Source organism: Peromyscus leucopus, chromosome 20, assembly GCF_004664715.2.
Source record: "Peromyscus leucopus breed LL Stock chromosome 20, UCI_PerLeu_2.1, whole genome shotgun sequence".
Lineage (NCBI taxonomy): Eukaryota > Metazoa > Chordata > Mammalia > Rodentia > Cricetidae > Peromyscus > Peromyscus leucopus.
The window spans coordinates 20620826-20641404 of NC_051080.1; the positions used below are offsets into that span (position 1 = coordinate 20620826).

General features: G+C 54.9%; 2 protein-coding genes across 5 annotated transcripts in view; one reads left to right on the forward strand and one right to left on the reverse strand.

Moving 5' to 3' along the window:
- Efcab6 (EF-hand calcium binding domain 6) overlaps window positions 1–6161 on the forward strand; it is a 191116-nt gene extending 184955 nt beyond the window's left edge. For both annotated transcript variants that reach the window (XM_037197495.1, XM_037197497.1), the window contains 4 exons: window positions 485–635; window positions 800–984; window positions 4330–4479; window positions 5726–6161. In XM_037197495.1, the coding sequence (XP_037053390.1) occupies window positions 485–635; window positions 800–984; window positions 4330–4479; window positions 5726–5848 (609 nt within the window). In that variant the 3' untranslated portion in view covers window positions 5849–6161. The remainder of the gene's footprint in view (window positions 1–484; window positions 636–799; window positions 985–4329; window positions 4480–5725) is intronic.
- Window positions 6162–11964: 5803 nt separating this feature from the next.
- The window catches only part of Mpped1 (metallophosphoesterase domain containing 1), a 78573-nt gene continuing 69958 nt past the window's right edge, over window positions 11965–20579 (reverse strand). For all 3 annotated transcript variants that reach the window (XM_028856739.2, XM_028856740.2, XM_028856741.2), the window contains exons 5-7: window positions 18744–18859; window positions 16102–16215; window positions 11965–14214 (exon numbers count right to left, since the gene is read on the reverse strand). In XM_028856739.2, coding sequence (XP_028712572.1) covers window positions 14096–14214; window positions 16102–16215; window positions 18744–18859 — 349 coding nt within the window. In that variant the 3' untranslated portion in view covers window positions 11965–14095. The remainder of the gene's footprint in view (window positions 14215–16101; window positions 16216–18743; window positions 18860–20579) is intronic.

The following is a 20579-nucleotide window of genomic DNA, read 5'->3' on the forward strand; positions in this document are numbered from 1 at the left end:
TCCAGGGAAGTCAGAGGAATGTAGAACAGGAATCAGACATTCCTTAAGGCTAGCTGCCTCCTCGTCTCCCCGCGTTGGGAGGGAGATTAGGTTGCTGGTCTGTTGAGATCTGGACAGAGAGCTGGCCAGCAGCACTCAGGGCCTTAGAACTGGGAATCCGGGGACACACACATAGCATTAAGGAGGCAGGCCCCAGAAAGGCTGCCTCTTGAGGGTGGAGGGAACCCCAAGCCAAGGAATTCGGGGAGTTCCTGGGATTTAGTAAGGGCAAGAAGAAGTGCTCTCCTCTTAAAACGTGGCTTTGTATTTATTTCCAAAGCTATTCTGCTTATTATGGGTTGGCTTCAGATGGCTCTCAGGTGGAAGTAAGGTCATCTCCTCTCCTGGCACCTGCAGAGGCTGACCTTCAGGTCCACTCTGTGGTTCCCATGACTGCCCCCATGAGAACCTCCAGTTGAGAGATCCTTTGTCTCCCTCCCCACAGACCCCAGTGGGCACCCCACTCCTGCAGAACTGTGAGCCCATTGAGAGCAAGCTCCGCAAGCAGATCCAGGGCTGCTGGCGGGAGCTCCTGAAGGAATGCAAGGAGAAGGACATTGACAAGCAAGGGAGCGTGACCGCGACAGAGTTCCTGGGTCCGTCTGACTCCACCCCTGGGGAGACATCCATCAGTCCCACCAGCCCCTGGGGGGGGGGGGGGGGAGGGAGGAGCCTGCGGGGGTGTTCGTGTCCGATAGCTAAATGAGGGCGAGAATGCGTGAATCCCTACCAACGGCACTGTGGGCTGCTTGGTCCTCAGCGCTCGTCGAGAAGTTCAAGCTGGACATTAGCAAGGAGGAGAGCCAGCAGCTCGTTGTCAAATATGACCTGAAGGGCAACGGCAAGTTCGCCTACTGCGACTTCATCCAGAGCTGCGTCCTCCTGCTGAAGGCCAAGGAGACCTCACTGATGCGGAGGATGAGGATCCAGAATGCGGACAAGATGGTAGGTGTCCCGTCCTGGCGACCGTGGTGTCCCAAACCAGGCACAGGTGGACCTGGGCACGCAGGATCCCCGGGGGGCTGCTGGTCAGAGCCTGGTCCCACCCTGCCACCAGCCGGGACTCGCCTGACAGATGTCCCCAGATGTCACTCACTGCAACCTCCCCACAAATGCCCCTTGGACCTCTGGCTACCCACTCACTCTGGGAGTGAGGCCCTGCATCTTCTTCCCCCACTACCCAAAGGCCGGGACGGTGGAAGGTGGCCGCCATGTCAGCTAAGATGGCGGGTCTGCATGTCAAGGCATGTTCCTGCAGGTAGGGTAAAGGGGGTAAAGATGAGACTTGGGGGGCATCCAATCTAACCGTGGCATTTAAAACGTCCTAGAAGCTCAATTTCTTTAAAAATAATGGAAAGAAGTCTTCTCTCTGCTTCTGGAACTCTGAGGGGCGGAGTCTAAAGAAACATCCTGGAGGCTGAAGGTCTTTGGTGGGAGCCATCTACCCACAGTGGTCTTTCTCGGGGTGGGGGAGTGCTTCTTCCCTGCACAGTGCCCCGGGAGTTAAAGAAAAGGCCAAGTGGGCATGTGGACACCCAGGGCTCACGGCCAAATTAAACCTTCAGAACTTGGCTGTGAGTCTGCAGCTGGGGGTGGAGCCTGGGCTGAGTGTGGGTGGGGCCTGAGCAACTCTCTAACACTCAAGCACCATCCACCACACCACACCACCACACCACACCACCACACCACACCACACCACCCACACCACCACACCCCAACACACCACACCACACCACCCACCCCAACACACCACACCACACCACACCACCCACCACCACACACCACACCACCACACCACACCACCACCCACCACACCACACTACCACCCCACCCCACCACCACACCACCACCACCCACCACCCACACCACCACCACCCACCACCACACCACACCACCCACACACCACACCACACCACCACCACACACCACCACCCCACACCACACCACCCACCACCCACACCACACACCACACACCACCACCACCCCACCACCACCCACACCAAACACACCACACCACCCACCCCAACACACCACACCACACCACACCACCCCACCACCCACCACCCCCCCCCAACACCTACCCACCACCACACCATACCACACCACACCACCAAACCCCACACTACCACCTACCCCACCCCACCACCACCCCTGCTCATCCTCTGTGATTGTCCTTCCTTTCTTCATTTTGTTCTTGCTTGCCTTTTCTTTTTCTTTGTTGGTGGACAAAGATTTTGGAGACCGGGTCTCACCGTGTAAGCCAGGCTGGCCTGAAACTCCTTGGCAATAATCTTCCTGCCTCATCACCAGCACTTAGCTGTGGCTTCAAAAGGTGGCAAAGACACTAAGACCCAACCAGGGGTCTTCCCTTCCCTTCTCAGTTGTGAAACAGTCATTAAAACCACATCCAGCGCTTCCCCAAGCTCTATCACACCCTAAGCCTTGCTCACATTTCTCCCGAACATGGAACTCCAAAGTGCGTTTCTAGGCTCCTCTTCCACAGTCTGTGACGCTGAGTCAGATGAGGAGTGCCGAGTGCCACTGGGCTGGGAGCACTGCTGGGCAGCAGAGTGGGGAGCATGGCTTGAGTAGCTCATGCAGGCCCAGGAGCAAGCAAATCCAGTTCTAATCTCCTTATAGCTCAGTGGGGGCTGATGACCTCACCCCACCCACACACCAGCCATCAGAGGGACTGGAGCAAATGGTCCGTCCTAAAAGCCATGCAGGAAGCCACACACAGAAAGTTCTAGGTGAGAGCCAGTACCCGATGCTGCTTACCTGTCGGAGCCAGTTAAAGGCAAAGCCAAGTGTGCCTCAAGCTAGCCCGGCCCTATGGGCAGGAGATGCTGTTCTGGTCCTCCGTGGAGTCTCTTGGGGCCCAGGAACCTAGTTGGAGAACCATGGGGGATCTTGTACCTGGCAAAGCCTCCCCTACTTTAGTCTCCTTCTGCTCCGCTGGCCTCAGTTTCCCCTTCTAGAAATGAGCTAGAATGGTCTACAGAGAATAGATGATGGGTCTCTGTGGGGAAGAGTGTATTGATGCCTCTTTTGACCCACTCTCTAGAGTAGAGGGCGCCTCCCGACCTTTCCCTGTCCCTCGGCAGTCTGGAAGGCCAGGATGGGAGTTCTGAGTGGTACAAGGAGACTGGGGCTCTTGCCAGCTGTCCTAGAACATACCCACTAGACTCCCCTGCCCCAGGTGTCCATCGAGTACAGAATGGCTTCTCCTTCCTTGGTTGGAAAGACTCCCTGCCCCCACGCCCTCCTAAGAGAGAGGAGCCCTGTGCCATCCTGGCCACAGTGTACCATAGCCTCAGCTCAGAAGCCACCTGACAGAGAAGCTGAAAGGGAGATTTCCTCTTTGAGGTTCCAGTTTGTTCAGCACTTTCAACAGAGGGGGCAGGCGTGGCATGGGGAGGCAGTTTGGGCCACAGGCAGCAGCAGCGTTGGCTGGGCTGGGTTGGGCCGGGCCCCGGTATGGGTGAGCCAGGTTAGGCAGGACCCTAGCAGGTGGGTGGATTGTGAGCTAGCCAAGCTCTGGGGCCCTGGGGGTGTCTTCTTCCCAGGTGCTAATTTACATACACACTGGAAGCAGTGTAACCTCGCTAGTTTGTTTTAGGTAGGCGCCATGTTGCAACTAGGCTTTCCTGGGACTGGCTTCCTGTTCTTGCCTATAGTTCACCTCCATGATACACAGATGTGTGCTGGGGATAACATACTCAGACATCCTGTTTTCATCCCATAGTACCTAAAGGAATAAGCAGTTTGGTGGTACTTCCCTATACCCTTCACACCCTGTAGCTTTCCAAATGCCCGCATCACAAGAACCCCCTAGAAGGCCTCCTCTTTGTATGACTTTGAAATTGGCCTAGTGTCTGCATGGCCCTGTCCTTGCACATGGGACCTACCGTGACTGGATGAGAACTGGGATCATGTTCCCTCCCTCAGCCTCAAGGTTCCATCTGGGAACTGGAGGTAGGAAGAAGGCCCCTCCCCCCAGATTGTGGTAACTCTGAGGTGTTCCCACAAGCCTCTGCACCCCCGAGATGGTCGATCTGAACGGCCCTCATTGCAGAGACACGGAGCAGAGTCAGGCCACCAGCTGAGGGGACGGTGTGCAGGGTATCCTCCAGGCCACCAGCTGAGGGGACGGTGTGCAGTGTGTCCTCCAAGCCACCAGCTGAGGGGACGGTGTGCCGTGTGCCCTCCAGCCACCAGCTGAGGGGACGGTGTGCAGTGTGTCCTCCAGGCCCACCCAGTTCCCAAGCGCTTCCCTAATCTCGGTTTTAGAAAGAAGCCGGTGTGGAGACTCCATCCTTTTACTCAGCCTTGCTGCGGATCCAGCCCAAGATCGTTCACTGCTGGAGGCCCATGCGGCGTACCTTCAAGGCCTATGATGAGAACGGGACAGGGCTCCTGAGTGTGGCTGACTTCAGGAAGGTAAGACTCTGCTCTCTGTGGCTGTGCACCTGGAGCAGGGAGCATGAAAAGGCCAGTAGCATGGAAAGCCCAAAAGAGCCCCTGCGCTTGCCCAGGGGGCCCTGGCTCTGTGGCCTTCTTACTCCTTACGTTGCAGGCTACAGCTTCTCTTCCCTAAAGGTTTCTGGAAACTTCCAGGGTGTGTGTGTGTGTGTGTGTGTGTGTGTGTGTGTGTGTGTGTGTGTGTACAGTACCTTTGCTTCCTTTGCTAGGCCCCTGTCTAGGCCTAGGACTACTCCTGTGTCCTATCAGGGTCTTGGGACTGTTGGGACAGCCCAAGAGTGTGTATGTGATACAGCCTCCCACACAGGGAGCCCCACAGCACCCCACAGTGCACAGCAGAGTGGTGCCATTTGGCTTCAGCTAATCCTGGGTGCCACATAACTCTGGGTCTGCCACCCTCAGCACCCCACCCACAACCCAACTCCTCATACCCCGCTCCAGCCTCCCATGCGCGCTGGGGCCAGGCACCATCCCAGCCAGGGAGCCTATCTTACTTAGTCCATCACAGATGGGAGGCAGTAAGATTGGGGTTCTCTTCCCCTTCCCAGGGACCCAGGGTGTGACAAGCATAGAGGACAGTAAGGTGGGAATGTCCTCAGCAGAGCCGGAGGTGAGGACATAGGGGTGTGAGCAGGACCTCAGTTTCCTCTTCTGCTTTTCTCCCATTGGGCACAATGGCCACCAGCTGCCCTAGTCCTGGGGCCTTGGGGTCTTGTAGCCCATGTTCTAGCTCTTCTTAGGAATGAATGATAGCATCAGCCACAGAGGAGAAACTATAAGGAATCTCTAGCAGGATTTGTCTGGACTGTGAGGGTAAGAAGGCAGTAGCAGCTTCAGGAGGAAGACTCTTCCTTACCATGTAGAAGGCCCGAGGTGGGACTTCCCGAGCCGGCACAGCAGTGGGGTCAGGGATCCAGCTTTGTCCTGCGACCCTCAACACGCAGCTTCCTTCCCCACCTCACGGTCCAAGGTGGCCTGTGTGTGCAGTGTGCCCCCACCTCATCCCAGATTAAGAAAGAGGCATGCCCCTTCCCTTCAGAGAAGGTGTCCTGCCTGGGTCCTGCCACTGAGGAGGAAAGAGGTGGTGACGGCGGGCACCTAGCATCTCCAGCCGGGACTCCTCCATGCCCTGAGCCTGTGGGTGAGGGACGAGGGAAGTCACCTGCAGGCACCAGCACTGCTGAATCAGCCTCCCGCCCACCAGGTGCTTCGGCAGTACAGCATCAACCTGTCGGAGGAGGAGTTCTTCCACGTGCTCGAGTACTACGACAAATCACTCTCTTCCAAGATTTCCTACAATGACTTCCTGCGTGCCTTCCTGCAGTAGGACATCCAGGCGGGGCTGCACTGGGGACAGACGGGGCCTCAGGGTCTGTCCCCAAGACTAGCGAAACCAGACCATGGAGGGCTGTAGTGAATTCCCCAAAGCGGCTTCAGAGCCTAACCCTACCCAGCATCAGGCTCCCGAGATGTGCAGGCTCTCGCCCCAACCCCCTTTGGGGCTTCTCACAACAGCAGGGCGGCCGCTGGCCTCGGGCGTCCTCTCACTCATTAGTTTGAGCAAATAAAATAGTCTTTGCAGGAATGACTCTTGAGACTTTAAAAGAACTGCTACTAATAAAATGTTTCAAAACTTGGGATTCTTGGGGGTTTGTTCATGATTGCCTGCAGGGCACCCCCTCCCATCCACGGTCCCTGCACTATTCATTCAAGGGCCAAGGCTGCTTCTGCCCACCCTCCTCCGTCTTAGATCAGAGGACAGCTGGATCCCCATGTCCATGTCCATCCTGGTTAGTTTTTTTGCCAGCTTGGCACAAGCTAGAGTCATCTGAGAAGAGGGAGCCTCAACTGGAGAATTTCCTCCATCAGCTTGCCCTGTAGGCAAGTCTGTCAGGCATTTTCTTGATTAATGATTGATATGGGGGGCCCAGCCCACTGTGAGCAGTGCCACCCCTGGCCAGGTGGTCCTGAATCATATAAGAAAGGAGTCTGAGCAAGCCATGGGGGAGCAAGCCAGTAAGCAGCGTTCCTCTATGGCCTCTGCATCAGCACCTGCCTCTAGTTCCTGCCCTGGCATCCCTCAGTGATGGAGTGGGACCTGAGAGCTGTAAGATGAAATAAACCTTTTCCTCCCCAAATTGGTTTTGGTCATGGTGTTTATACAGCAGTAGCCAACTAGGTCAACGTCCCTACCCTCTTTTGCTGAGTCCCACATTCCTTCCAAGGTCCAACTCTAAGGTCACCTGCTTGGGGAGCCTCCCATGACCTCTGGGGAGGGCAGTCGTGGGCAGCATCCCCATGCAGGGTGCACCCCCCCCCCCCCCCCCGACCGTAGCACTGGGCACCAAGTCCAGCTGGTAGGGTGAGAATGCAGACCTGCTTTGCACCCACACCTGAGGAAGGTCTTTAGGCCGGCCAGGCCTGGCTTCTGGATCCCTCTCTCAGGAAGAAAGCGAAGCTGCAAGTTGGGCGGTAGCTTGGGTCCAGGGGTCCTCTCTGCTGGACTTTTTGGCACAGGGAGATCCACTCTCTACACTTGGCCACATCTCCAGCTTCCCAGCACTGTCAGCCAGAAGGCTGGTGTGACACCTCCAATAGGGTTACATTGCAGTCCCTCACTAACACAGACCAGGAGACACGGGGCTCCTAGGAGAGCTGGCACGTGCCACTCCAAGCCCAGAAACCGAAAGGGTCCCTGCGTTGGTTGAGTAACCTATTGAAATCCACAGTGTGGGGGATGGAGTGAGGCGGTTGTGGGTGCTCTCACACATGTGCCTAGAACTTGGCACTCATCTCATCCAGTGCCTCGGCCTTCATCTTCCCCACACTGACTCTCACACAACCTTGAACTCAGAACCTGCTGTTTCTTCTGCCAGTTCCTCCTCAGAAGGCAAAGCCAACCCCTGGATTCCCGTGGCCGAGACACTCTTGTCTAGCACTGCTGAGGAGCTGAGAGAGGAAGAGGATGGCAGCAGTAGAAGAAGGCGGGACTTGAGGTAGCCCACAGAGCCCAGAATGCTCACTTCCTGCCCCTGAATGGGAAAGGGTGCAAGCCCCTTGGTCTACACGCCCAGCTTTCAACAAAAATATGATCCGATGCTCCAAAGCTAACAGTCTGCAGAGACAAGCATGGGGCAAGCAAGATTCAGCGTGGATTTTGGAAACTACCAGAAGGTTGAAGAAGCAGACCTGCTTGTTATCAATGGTAATGGAAAAGGAAGACCGTAAACACGACTACACAGGAAACTCCAGCAGAGAGGAAAACCCGGGGACCAAGACAAATGCTGCAAAGGTCAAGGCAGTGACAGATGGGTTTGTCAGCAAATGGAGCAATGGCCACGGCGGTGGGTCGGCAATGGCCGCGGCGGTGGGTCAGCAATGGATGGTGATGGACTCGGAGGGTCAGCAAATGGAGCAATGGACGCGGCGGTGGGTCGGCAATGGATGTGGCAGTGGGTCAGCAATGGATGGCAATGGACGCGACGGTGGGTCAGCAATGGATGGCAATGGACACGGAGGGTCAGCAATGGATGCGGCGGTGGGTCAGCAGTGGATGGCAATGGACGCGGCGGAGGGTCGGCAATGGACACAGTGGAGGGCCAGCAACGTGCGGATAGATGCAGAGAGAAAATGACAGACTGGAGTTGTCGGGCAGGAAATGAGGAAAGAAAACCCAGGGAAGGAGTGTGTGGTAGAGAACCTCCACAAACCTGTTGACAACACTGAACACCAGAAGGAAGAACACAGGACCAGGTACAGCCACACACACACCCTGGAGCGTCCTACCAGGCAGATGCGGGACCGCGAAGGGAAGAGGCCCACTACCTGCAGAGGGCCAGGGTGAAGACCCCAACACTTCTTCCCAGAAACCACCTCTCCCCAGATGGCCAAAGAGGAGGGCTGAGAGGAGAACGGCAAAAACACCACAGCTTGCAAAAGACCCTACCCAAGCAGGGGATGCAGCTTTATAGACACACAAAACCCAAAGGAAATGTTTAAAAGTAGGGCTCGGTGGCATGCGCTTGGAATTCAGCGCTGGGAGAGGTGGAGACGGGCGAATCGCTGGGGCTCATCAGGCGGCCAGCCTAGCCTACTTGGTGATTTAAGATTCAGGGGAGACCCTGGTTCAAAAATAAGGTGGAGAGCAACCGAGGAGGTCACCCAAGGTTGATCTCTGGTCTACATGCATGCATGCACATATACATGTGAATTCGAATGCACACCCACACACATGCAGGCACACACCTGTGCACACTTGTTACCCCCTCCCCTCCCACACACACACACGCAGACAAACTTCTCTCAGCAGTCGAAACAAGAATGGTTGTGCTGAACCAGCATGACTGACTGCACAGGACATTCCCGAGAGCCAGAACGCTCCTAGAATTAAGTAGGCAGTGTGCGGCCAAGTCACTGGACGTCACTAGCATCTCCAGTTAGCAGGCACAACCGGAATGGAAGTTTAAAAGCTGCACCACGTACGACAGCCCCTCCCCGTAGAACACATAAACCTAAAAACACTCCACAGGTGGTCCTGAGCAGTGGCAGACTATGGAGCACTGAAAAACAAAACCAGAGACCAAAGTGCAGAGATGGGCGGCGCTCCTGGGTGGGAAGACTTGTGGACACCTCTTCACAGTTGGGTCTTCCCCGAGATGTTTATTATCGTATGTGTGTACATGTGTCTGTGTGCCACATGTGTGCAGGTGCCTGCAAAGACCAGAAGAGGGGGTCAAATCCTCGGGGAGCTCAAGTTGCAGGTGGTTGTGAACCACCCCATGGAGGCTCTGGGAATCGAACTCTGGTCGTCTGCAAGAGCAGCAAGTGCCCTTAACCACTGAGTCATCTCCAACCCCCGCACAGTTTGAACAGTGTTTTCTATATAGCCCCAGCCAGGATCTCAGAGGGTGTTTTTGGTAGATAGCAACCAGCTAACCCAACAATGTATGTAGAAAATAAAGGAGGCTAGAGTATTCTCCCTCAAAAGCAGAAAATAAAATTGGAGGGCTCACATGGGCCGATCTGAAGATACACACCCAAGCATGGTAGTTAGGGATACAGGGTCAGCAAAAGATGATGGGACAAAAATGAGAAGCCCAGAAATGTCCCACACGGATGCACCCGGCTGATTCTGACACATGGAGGAACAGTGCCCGTGTGCGGAACGTGCACCTTGGCACACCCCCACCGTGTCATATGATCCTGGAACGCACAGGTATGTGAAACAGAACCGAAACACGAGAGAAACCTGCACAGCCTCAAGTTTGGAAGCAATACCTGCAATCGTCAGCTTTTCCTCGCCGTGACAAAACACCCGAGATGGAACACTTCTAAGGAAGGAAGGTTCCATTTGGCCCACCTTCTCAGAGGTTGCCGACCATTGGCCTGGTCGCTTTGGGCTGTGTGGTCCATGTAACAGGAAGGCGTGGTAGAGAGGACTGCTCCCCTTGGGGCAGGCAGCCAGGAAGGGAGTTAGCTGGGCTCCCAACACGCTCTCTGCCCATATGCCTGCAGTAGCCTAACTTCCTCCTGCTACACCCTGCCTCCCAGTAGATCCACAGGTTGATGACGGCCTGTCACTGCATGAGACTTTGGGAAACACCTGTTACAAATGTTAACAGTATCCAAAAAAAAAAAACAATGGAATGTGGGGGGGGGATGACAAATGGGGCTTAATAAAAAAATTCAACATTTGCTCTGAGAATGGAACTAGAAAGACCAACCCACAGATGGAGAGAAGAGACGGAGATTTTAAATATCATCAGCAAGAGGCAAGAGAGATGGCTTGGTGTTTGTTAAAGCACATGTGTGCCAGCGCAAGAGAATCAGAGTTCCGACCCCTGGGGCCCCGTGAGCCTGGCAGTTCCCTGTGAGTCCAGCCCTCAGGAGATGGAGAGAGGAGGGTCAAGACATCCACATGCTCCGATGAGTTCTTGTCGGCTGACTCCCTGTTACCATCTCAACATGGCTGTGGAGGGGTACAGGTCAGAAGCAGAGTGCTTGCCTAACGTATGAAGTGAGAAGGAAGGGAGGGGGGAGGGAGGGAGGGGGGGGGGAGGAAGGGCAGGGAGGTGAGCTCCAGAGACTCTGGTGCACAAAGCAGCTCCAATGTGCTGGCACCTAAGGCAACAGCCTCAGAGGGCCGTGCCTATCCAGGAACCCTACTGTGGCTCCAGTGGTTACGGGCAGAAGTTGGTGCTTCCTCAGACTGAACAGGGCTTCGGGAGCAATGGTTCAAAAGTCAAGGTCCCAGAACAGGATGTTGCAGGCCTGTGAGGCCCTGGGCAGGGAACCAGTCTGAGGAAAGGTTTATGAGGTGGTTATTATATATCTGTCCTAGGCCACCCCTCAGGCCTTTTCTGCCCCAGATCCATGGCTTTACCTATTATGGCAGATGTGTCCCAAGAGAGGCTTCTACTTCATGTCATTTGTCAACTGGACCATAGCACACCTCCTCTCACGGCCCCACGTCACCCCCTGCTCAGGAGGCCCAAACAGAACTATGTGGCTTTTCCTCACACCCGTTTTTACTTCCACACCCCCTTTCAGTGACTAACAGCCCACGTCCACTGCCATCCTTGGCTCTCTGTGGCCTTGGATTGGTAACATCTACCGTTACTAATCTTCCCTTCTACATCTGTTCCTGTCCACCACCAACATTTCTCTAATCCAAGCCAGGCCCTTTGGGAAGTGCTAAGGGTTGTGTCTGGATCAAGAAAGAGCCAGATACGGGTTATATAGGATGGATAGAAGGATTGAAGAATGGATAACTTGATGGGTGGGTGGGTAGATGGATGGATGGATGGTGAATGGTGGATAGATGGATGGATGGTGGATGGATGGATGGATGAATGGATGGATGGATGGTGGATGGATGGATGGTGGATGGATGGATGGATGGTGGATGGATGGATGGATGGATGGATGGATGGATGGATAGGTGAATGGATGGCTGACTGGATGGATGGATGGTGGATGAATGGATGGATGGATGGATGATGGATAGCTTGCTGGGTGAGTAGGTGGATGAGTATATGAAAATATGAACCAATGAACAAGTGAGTGACCATGTGGCAAGATGAATAGTTGGGTAGATGGATGGGTAGAAATGATAGAAATTTTGTAGCCAGAAGAGACTTAGGAAATATGTGAACCTTTTGTCTGTCTAGGGCTGGTTGGCCATGTCACTTTCAGAACAAGCCAGCACTTGGGCCACACCACCATGCTTCATTTAGGAGCTCAGACATCCAGTCAAGCACAGCCCTGCCCATGGCACCACCTCTGCAGCCCCTGCGCACACAGGAGGTGGGGCTAAGCAGAGGGTCTAGTCCCCAACACATGCAGGAGGGATTCTTTAGCCTCTAGAACTTGGAGTTCTTCCTCCCTCTGCCCCCTGGTGACCCAGGGACACCCACAGAAAGAGCATCCAGGCAGACTCAGCTTTTTCTTTTTACAAAGACTTTATTGTCTGACATGCTTGACAAAAAAATTACAGCCACAATCAAGTTATGCCAAAATGATTGAGGAGCAGGCCACCATCTTTCAAATCTTGAGGACTTTCAATGAATTTTCTCTTAAAGATAGCTGCCTCCACCGCCTTTCTTCTCCACATAAAAATATGCCGTATTCTGAAGATGCCCTAGGAAAAACTTTTTTTTTTTAAGTTTATAGGTCTTGGTCCACATAGAAGCTGTAGAGCCGAGACAGCACACGGGAGTGGGTTTTCTCTGCCCCAAACATGCCTGCATCTGAGGCACAGAAGAGAGACCTTGTAAATGTCCCCACACACCAAGAGCCATTTGGCCCAAGCAAGATTCCTGCAGCCCCATGGCCTGTGTGACACCACTGTCCTGCCAGCGCAGGGCACCTCCTGGGAATGCACCCTCACCTACAGTGAGCCACACAAGCCCAGCTCATTCGCCTGCAGAGGAAGAATTGGGAGCGGGTCTCACAGGATGCTGGGATTTTGAGCCCAAAGCTCAGAATTCCTCATGGTTGAAGGGACTCTCGGTTGAGAATGAATGAGAGCTGGTTTTGAACTGGACCCTTCCAAATCAAACAGTCTTGGCCCATGCCTTGCTCTGTAGGGAGAGAACTCTGGTGGTGACAGTGAGGGCGGTGAGGCCAGAGATAAGGTCCAGATCTCGTCGATGCCCCTTCTGTGCTGTGCATCCTCAGGGGACCTCGTCTCTCTGGCCTCAGTGGCCTCGTCTCTACAACAGGGCATGAGTACCTCCCTACCTGCAGGAATGACGCAGATAAAGCAAGATTATTCTGAATAAAAGGAACCAGGACAGCTGGTCCCCAAGGCTTGGGCCAGGCCGAGGAAGCGAGGCCCTCGTGTCATATGCATGACATAAAGGGTGTCAAATGGAAAGAATCAGGACAAATAATACTATTTTTGTGACGTGTTACTAAGAATCAGAATGAGTGCAAAAATAGTCCACAAAGAACAAATATCAGCGTTTTAAATAAAGACAACTTCTGACCCTGCCTCCCCTGTTACCCAGGGACTGCTGGCTCTGGCCCCTGAAGATGGGCTCACCCAGGCCTACCCCAAGAAAGGAGGCAGTCCCAGGTGGCATGGACATCAGCGCCCAGGGCTGCTCTGTCACTGCGCCACCTCCTGGTAACCAGTGGTACTGACAAGCCCAGCAAACAGCCCTCTGAAGGGAAAATCACATCAAGGAGTGGAGCCCATGGTGGACACTAACAGAACCAGGTTAGGTTTGGAGGGGCGCGCGTGCGTGCCCCACACATTGGACATATATATGACCAGGCGCAGGGCCTCAGCCTGCAGAAACCCCTGGATGTTATGATCTACATAGTCATGTGGTCCCAGGGGACCCAAGATGGCCTCACTATTATTGAGGAACCAGCAAGTTCTGGCCACCCCGAAGAACCAAGCCCCCCAAATCCAGGCTCTGAGCAGAAGCTGGGAACACTCAGCCATTGTCCACATCAGCAGCAGGGTCCTAAGGAAGAGGGGGGCTAGGCCAAGCCAACTGCTGTAGGGCTGACGGAATTCCTGAGATGTCCCTGAACACTCCAAGATCCCTGCACACAAGGAGCAGGCCTGTCTCCTTCCCTCCAGCCAGGGAAAGGCTGTCTGTGCCAAGGCCACACATCCCCCAAACTCGGGGCCCACAGCCACACAGATGTACTTGGGTAGCAAGACAATTGTGTATAAAAATTCCCCCAACTCATCCAAGGGCAGCGGCTTCTCAAAGCAGGAAGGCGATGAACGGAGTGGGATGATGCTTCTGTCATTTCCCGAGCGAGAGAGGGCTGCGAGCCTGTGAGGCCCTGTAATGAAGGACAGATGTACACACAGAAAACAGAAGTGAGCATAGTACCCCGATGGGGCTGCTCAAGGCCCTGGCTGCAGAAGACAGAAGGCTGACAGTCAAAGGCAATTTCTTTTATCCCAAGGATTCTGCTCATTGCTGGCTGGTCCCATGGCCAGATGGACCGTCTGGGCTGTTCAGCATGGGAGGAGGTGGGTTAGGGGATCCAGGCTCTCGGCCAGACATACAGAGCTGACATGGGCAGGCAGAGCTGGAGTGGGGAGCAGTCAGGAGTTCCGGGGCGTGGGGAGGTCGATGACTATGGGAGGATTCACAGGCTGATAGTTCACAGTGCACACGGAGGCATTCACGTAGGTGGTGGTCCCGTCCGCCATGACACCATACCCTGGAAAGTAAGCATACACCTGTCAGACCAGGACCTGGAGCTATCTCGTGGCTGTGGCAGCTACCTGTGTTCTGCCGCTGTGGGCAGGACATGTCTGGGGCAAGCTACTGCGGCCTTCAAACTCGGTCTTCTTATGTGTGAAACGGAAGTGATAATAAGAGGGTTCTTCTGAGCCTGCCAGGAGGGCCAGCTGAGGTCACCACCCCGGTGCAGGGCTTAGGCCAGTGCATATGTCACAGGAAAAGCACATAGTAAGTCACTGTCTTCACCCTCATGTCGTCTTCCTCAGTATCAGCATCATCACCATGGCGACATCAGCACGGTCCCTCGGACCACTGTCGGCATCATCGCATCATCAGATGTGACCAGGTATATTCACCTGATGTCCACAGTCCCCGATAGCCCCATATCATATCAGATATGAATTCATCATCATAGCCACCAGCGCCATCCCATCACTGCCGTCATCCCCATGACCACCACTATCAGCATCACCAGCATCAGCAGCCGCATTATCTTTGTCACCATCCCATCGCTGACATCACCACCATGACATCATCAACCCCATGACCATCGTCATCAGTACTCCCCTCTGGATTGCATCACTACCACCTTTGTGGCTGTCCCCAACACTGCCATTATCACCGTGGCGTCAGCGTTTTCACAACTGGAGGTTCTCCTCCTCTTCGGTCCTCATCCCTGTCCACAGTATCATCACCATCAACACCACCACTAGCACCTCATGGCCACCGGCACCATCACCCTCATTGTTACAATAGCCACACGATTATCCCCATCACCATCGCCCTCCTCATGACCAGCACTGCCCGGTCATGACATCCTCACCATCCTCACTATCGTCAGGGTTACCACCGCCACCGTCCTTGGCACCAGCAGCAGCACCGAGAGCCTCATCATCATCTCCGTTGTCCACACAACCACTACAGTTACCGTTGTCGCCTTCCTGTCTCCCCATCACACACCCTCCCCCACCACCTCTGCTTGCTGGCATCCCTTCTTCCAGCTCAGACTGTCTTCACACAGAAGGGATACTCACTCCCTGTCTTCTCAGGAGCTCCCTTTGGCCTATACAAATATGGAGGGGGGTGTGTGGTTTGGGCCACAGGCAACCTTACATATGTTGTACACACAGGAGGGTCCAAGAAGACAACCAGTATCCTAAACTCGGGAATCACAAGCTGTCCCATGAGCTCCCTTACTCTGCCTTTGACGGCCTGACTGCTGCTCAGCGATCTGGAAGCTTCTCCAGAGACAAGTGTGGTCTGCTATCCTGACTCCCAAGGACACCACAGGGACGTTCAGGAAATGCTTCAAGTTTGCTTACTTCCAAGTTAGAAAACTGTTAGCTGCAGGCAGGGTGAAGGCCTTGCTGGTCCAACCACAGACAGGGTCAGCAGACCAGCAAACATTCCTGGGGCAGCAAGCCTTGTCAGTGCCCACCCCACGTCAAGCAGCCACTGTAGTTCCTGTCAGAGATGGGACTGCGAGACCTGCTGGTCCCTGTCTGAAAGCACAGGTTTGGGGAGGTGGGGTGGGGGTGGGGGGTGGGGGGTGTATCAGTTGTTGAGATTAGGCTCTATGAGGAACGCCTGCAGACTAAGAAGGTAAGCCAGTGTGCAGGGATTGGCTGTGTGGGGCAGTGTGGGTGGCCAGGGCTGTGAGCCACCTGCTCACAGTGTAGGCATCCCTGCCACTCGGGGCAGCAAGCATGTGAGGCAGTCTACGCATGGACCACAGGAGCAGGCTGTTTCCTGCAGAAGTCAGAGAGGGAGCTGGTGAGCAGGACTAAAGGAAGGCAGGAAACCCCTCAGAAGGGCCAGTGAGAAGCGCCCCAATATGAGGTTCCCTCCTGGCCTGCCTACTCACCTTCATGGATGTGACCAAAGACATGCAGCCGCGGCTGGACTCGCCTCTGGACCGTGTTGAGCAGCTCCACACAGCCCACACGCTGCATCTTCTTGGGGACCCAGTCTAGAAAGCCTGTGTGGGAAGACAATGGGGTCACTGACGGGGACGGTGGGCATCTGTTAGTGCAGACTGGGTAGGACCTAGAGTCCTATGCTACAGCCCCAGCACAGCTCCTGGCTCCCAGTGCAGCGAGCTCCAGAACCCTGCCCTGCCTCTGACCTTCAGAAGAAGCCCAGTCACGAGGCAGCTCCTGGAGGCTCAACCTCCCTTCATTGGCAGGGCTGTGATAAGCTCCTTATCACAAGAGCCAAGGGGAGGCCAGGCACCTGGGCCTAGGTACATATCCCCACTACAGATCTCAGCTCCAATAGCCCCAAGGGTTGTTTGAAGCCACCCATTGCAGCGAAGAACAAACTGAGTCCACGGTACCCCAGTGGCTGGAAGCAGAGTGGATCCTCCACAGCGTCAGAGGGGGATTTCCGACTCAGAAACTTTCTCTACAAAACCCCACGGAAGCTGTGGCGTCATTCTGTTGGTAGACTGCTTGCTTATCAAGCGTGAAGCTCTGGGGAACTGATGGCTGTGATCCCAGCACAGGGAAGGTAAAGGCAGAAATATCATGAGTTCAAGGTCACCCTTGGCTACATCAAAAGTCTGAGGCCAGCCTGGGATGCATGAGATGGGGGAAGGGGTGCAGAGAAGCATGAAGCCGGTTTCCTTGGCTGAGACATGCTCTCACGGTGCCCGCTGTGTCTGTTGGCCGCCAGCCTCCCGGAGCCGCCCCATATGGTGGTGGCTTATTATCCTTACATGGCTACACAAACGAAGAATAATTGATGACTCGTGTGAGCAATCAGGTTTCTGTCGGGCCCTCTCTGTTTGGGTGGGTGAGACAAGCTATGGAGCCGCCAGCAAGGGTTGGAGAACTTCAACTCAGTGCGCCCAGAAAGCTTCACCATGAGAAGCAGAGCACAGAGAAAAGAGGAAGGGAGCAGGGAGGGGAGGCAGACCCAGGCAGTGGGTGGTGGGGTGGCTTGGGGTTCTCGACACAGCTAGGTCCTAGTTTCTGCAGTTCCTAGACTGTGCAGACAGGTTCATGTCTCTGTGTCCTGGCTCCATCCAACTGTCAGGCGTGCTGCCCCAGGAATCGGAATCACACAGGCCCATCTTTGTGTGACAGTGTGGGCTAAGGCAGGGCTGGGGGAGGGGGTCTCTAACTGCAGTCACCCAACTGCCCTGGTGAATGAAGTGCATTGGCACCTGCTGAGTCACCTGGTGCATGAGCATTCCCAAAACAGGTGTGCGGTGTGCTTTGTGACTGGGGCAGGACACCTGGAGAGCAGGAAGCCAAAGGGTGTAGTTCTGGATAAATGGGTGGATGGACAGGTGGGAGAGTGTGTGGATAGGTAAATGGATGATGGATGGATGGATAGATGAATCGATGAGAGAAGATGGATGGATGATGGGAGATAAAGATTGAGGATGGGTAATGATGGATGCCTGAATGGAGGAAGGATGTGGAATGGATGAATTGATAAAATGGATGGATGGATGATGGCTGGATAGGTGGATGGATGTATAGATGGGTGGATGGAGGATGGATGGATAGATGGGTGGGTGGAAGATGGACGGATGGATGGATAAGGGTGGATGGATAAGGGTGGATGGGTGGATGGATGGATAAGGATGGGTGGATGGATGGATAAGGATGGATGGATAAGGATGGATGGATAAGGGTGAATGGATGGATGGATAAGGATAGATGGATGGATGGATAAGGGATGGATGGATAAGGGTGAATGGATGGATGGATGAAGATGGATGGATGGAAGGATAAGGATGGATAAGGATGGATGGATAAGGATGGATGTACGGATGGATAAGGATGGATGGGTGGACAAATAAATCAGAAGAATGGAAGGGAGGAAGAAGAGGAAATCAGGAAGGAGGGAAGAAAAGAAAGGAGAGGAAGTAAGAAGAGGATAACAGGGAATACAAAGGATGAGGGGGAGGAAGGCCACAGAACCCACACAGCTCAGATGAAACTGAGGAAAGACTTGGCCCACTGGCCCGGAGGCCCTGTGGGGGAGGGGCACAAGCCTGGTGACAATATTTTTTGTGCTGTCCCAGCAGAGGCCTGGGCTTCCGGGTGTCCTCCACTGAAGATGGAGTAGGAACAGGTGCCTAGGATTGGAGGAGGGCAGTGAGGAGGCCACAGTAGTCAACACAAGACACAAGCCCGGAGGACCAACAGCATCATCAGAGAAAAGAGGGAGGAACTGGGAGGCAGGTTAGAAGGAAAGGAGAAGGGACCAGCTGGGGCAGGTTGTGGGGCCCCAGGCAGGAAGCCAGTGGGTCCTAGAAGTGGCAGCAGGTGAGCAACATCATCAGCTCAGACCAGAGTTAGGGGTCCAGCAACATTGGAAGATGGAGCCCTCAGCCTTGGGGACACCGGCTAGGTAAGGGTGGCACCCCCAGCAAGTCGGATCTAGCTCACCAACCCAGGGCTCCTTTGGGCACAGTCCCAGACACCAGATACACCATCCTCAAGGCCCCCAGTCCAGCCTGGGCAGGTGTAACCCAGAGATCAAAGAGCTTACCCAGTGGCGGTCCATGAGTTATGAGGATGTCGACACCTTCCGGGATAAGATTCCACTTCTCCAGCAGCGCTTGGCCTCGTGGGAGATTGAACCCCCAACCATAGAACCAGGGCTGCCTAGGGGAGAAGGGGGGCACTTTAGGGAGGGGGTCTCAAGAGTGTGGCACAGTCAGAGAGAGGTTACAGGTCACGAGGACTAGCCTGGCACCTGGGGGTTGAGTCAAAATAAGACTGGGAATGTCTCAAGGACTTCTACAAGAAGAGCGACCGGCTGCTGGTCAGGGGAGCCAGACCGCGGTGAGGCGGACTCCAGGAGCAGCAGCCAGGCAGCGCAGGTAGCCCCTTAATTTGCCCACCAGCACGCTCCATGAGCTGGATAAGGCCAGGCATTGCCCCCACGGCCCCTCATGCGCCCAGAGTTGCCACCTGAGTCCTACCCATGGCCAACGTGGCTGACATCATTGACTGTGAACCCAAGGGCTCTACACTGCTGGCAGTCCCCAACGTGACTACTTAGGACTCCCAGGGGTTCCACAGAACCCCATGTCGGAACTCCCAGCCCTGTCCTCCTAGGCTCTGAGCTGTAAGACTGAGGTCTCTGCGGGGTATTACAGAGGGAGGGAAGGTGCCCCGGGGACATAGGGCCAGTGGGGCCGTCACTCTTAGACCTAGAACTGCTTGCTGTTCTCAACATCAAGTCTGCAGCGCTGGACCTGGGCGTGTGAAAGATGGGTGGCCACCCTGGGTCATTTGGGGGATCAGAGGTCCTTTTTCTGTGTCAGACACCAGCCCTGGAGGCAGACACGTGCTGTATGAATGGTGCTGAGGGCCCTCTGGTCCCTGTGGTCAGGACACTGTGGTCTGGTCACTGTGGTCAGGACACTGAGCAGACCTGGTACCCTGTGTCATAGCCAGCACCTCGAAGCTAAGGCCGGCTCCTCATCACACAAGCCTCCAGGGAAGCTCGCCAGAGGCAGGCAGCACACACCAGCTGCCACCACCCGGCCCTGACTCCTAAGCCCCAGGCATTGAGAGGCAGCTGTGGCTCCGCCTGATCCTTCCACCCACTGGAGCAGGCTCCAAGCCTCCAGTGGAGGAGGTGACCCTGTCCCTGGGATGGGATGGGGGCCGTGATTCTCACTTCAGGTACAGAATGGTCACCTGCCCCACAGGATTCCCACACATGGGAAGTGTCCACCAGGGGGCAGTGGTTAGACCAGGGTTGGCCATTGGAAGAGCAGCAGAGGCAGAGGTGGCCCTGTCAGATGCCTCCTCCCTCAGACATGCTTCCTCAGGCCTGCTCCTGTCCATCTGCAGAAAGCATTCTTCTGAAGGAAAATCACACACACACACACACACACACACACACACACACACACACACACGCGCACACACGCACACACGCACACACGCACACACGCACACACGCACGCATACACACACGTACTTTACACACAGCTTCAAGGGGACTCCAGAGTCAAACTAGGGTTAGGAGGGCCAACCACCTGCCACCTAGGTGACCTTGAACAAGGGGTGAATTTTAAGAGAGTGAGTCTGACCGCGACTGACAAACGCCTGACTCCTCCAGAGCTCTGTGCCTGGAGTTCTCTGTGAAATGGAGGTGGCCCTGTCTGTTCAACAATGAGAACTCGGTGCTCTGCCCTGGCACTGCCATCCTCGTCCCCTCCGTCACCATCACCTCCACTATGGCTGTCCCTCCATCGCCCCCTTCATCACCTCCACCATCCTCAGCACCACATCCACAATCACCATCCCCATCGCCTCGACCATCTCAGCCACTGCTTCCATCCACATTACCACCTCCGTCATCACCATG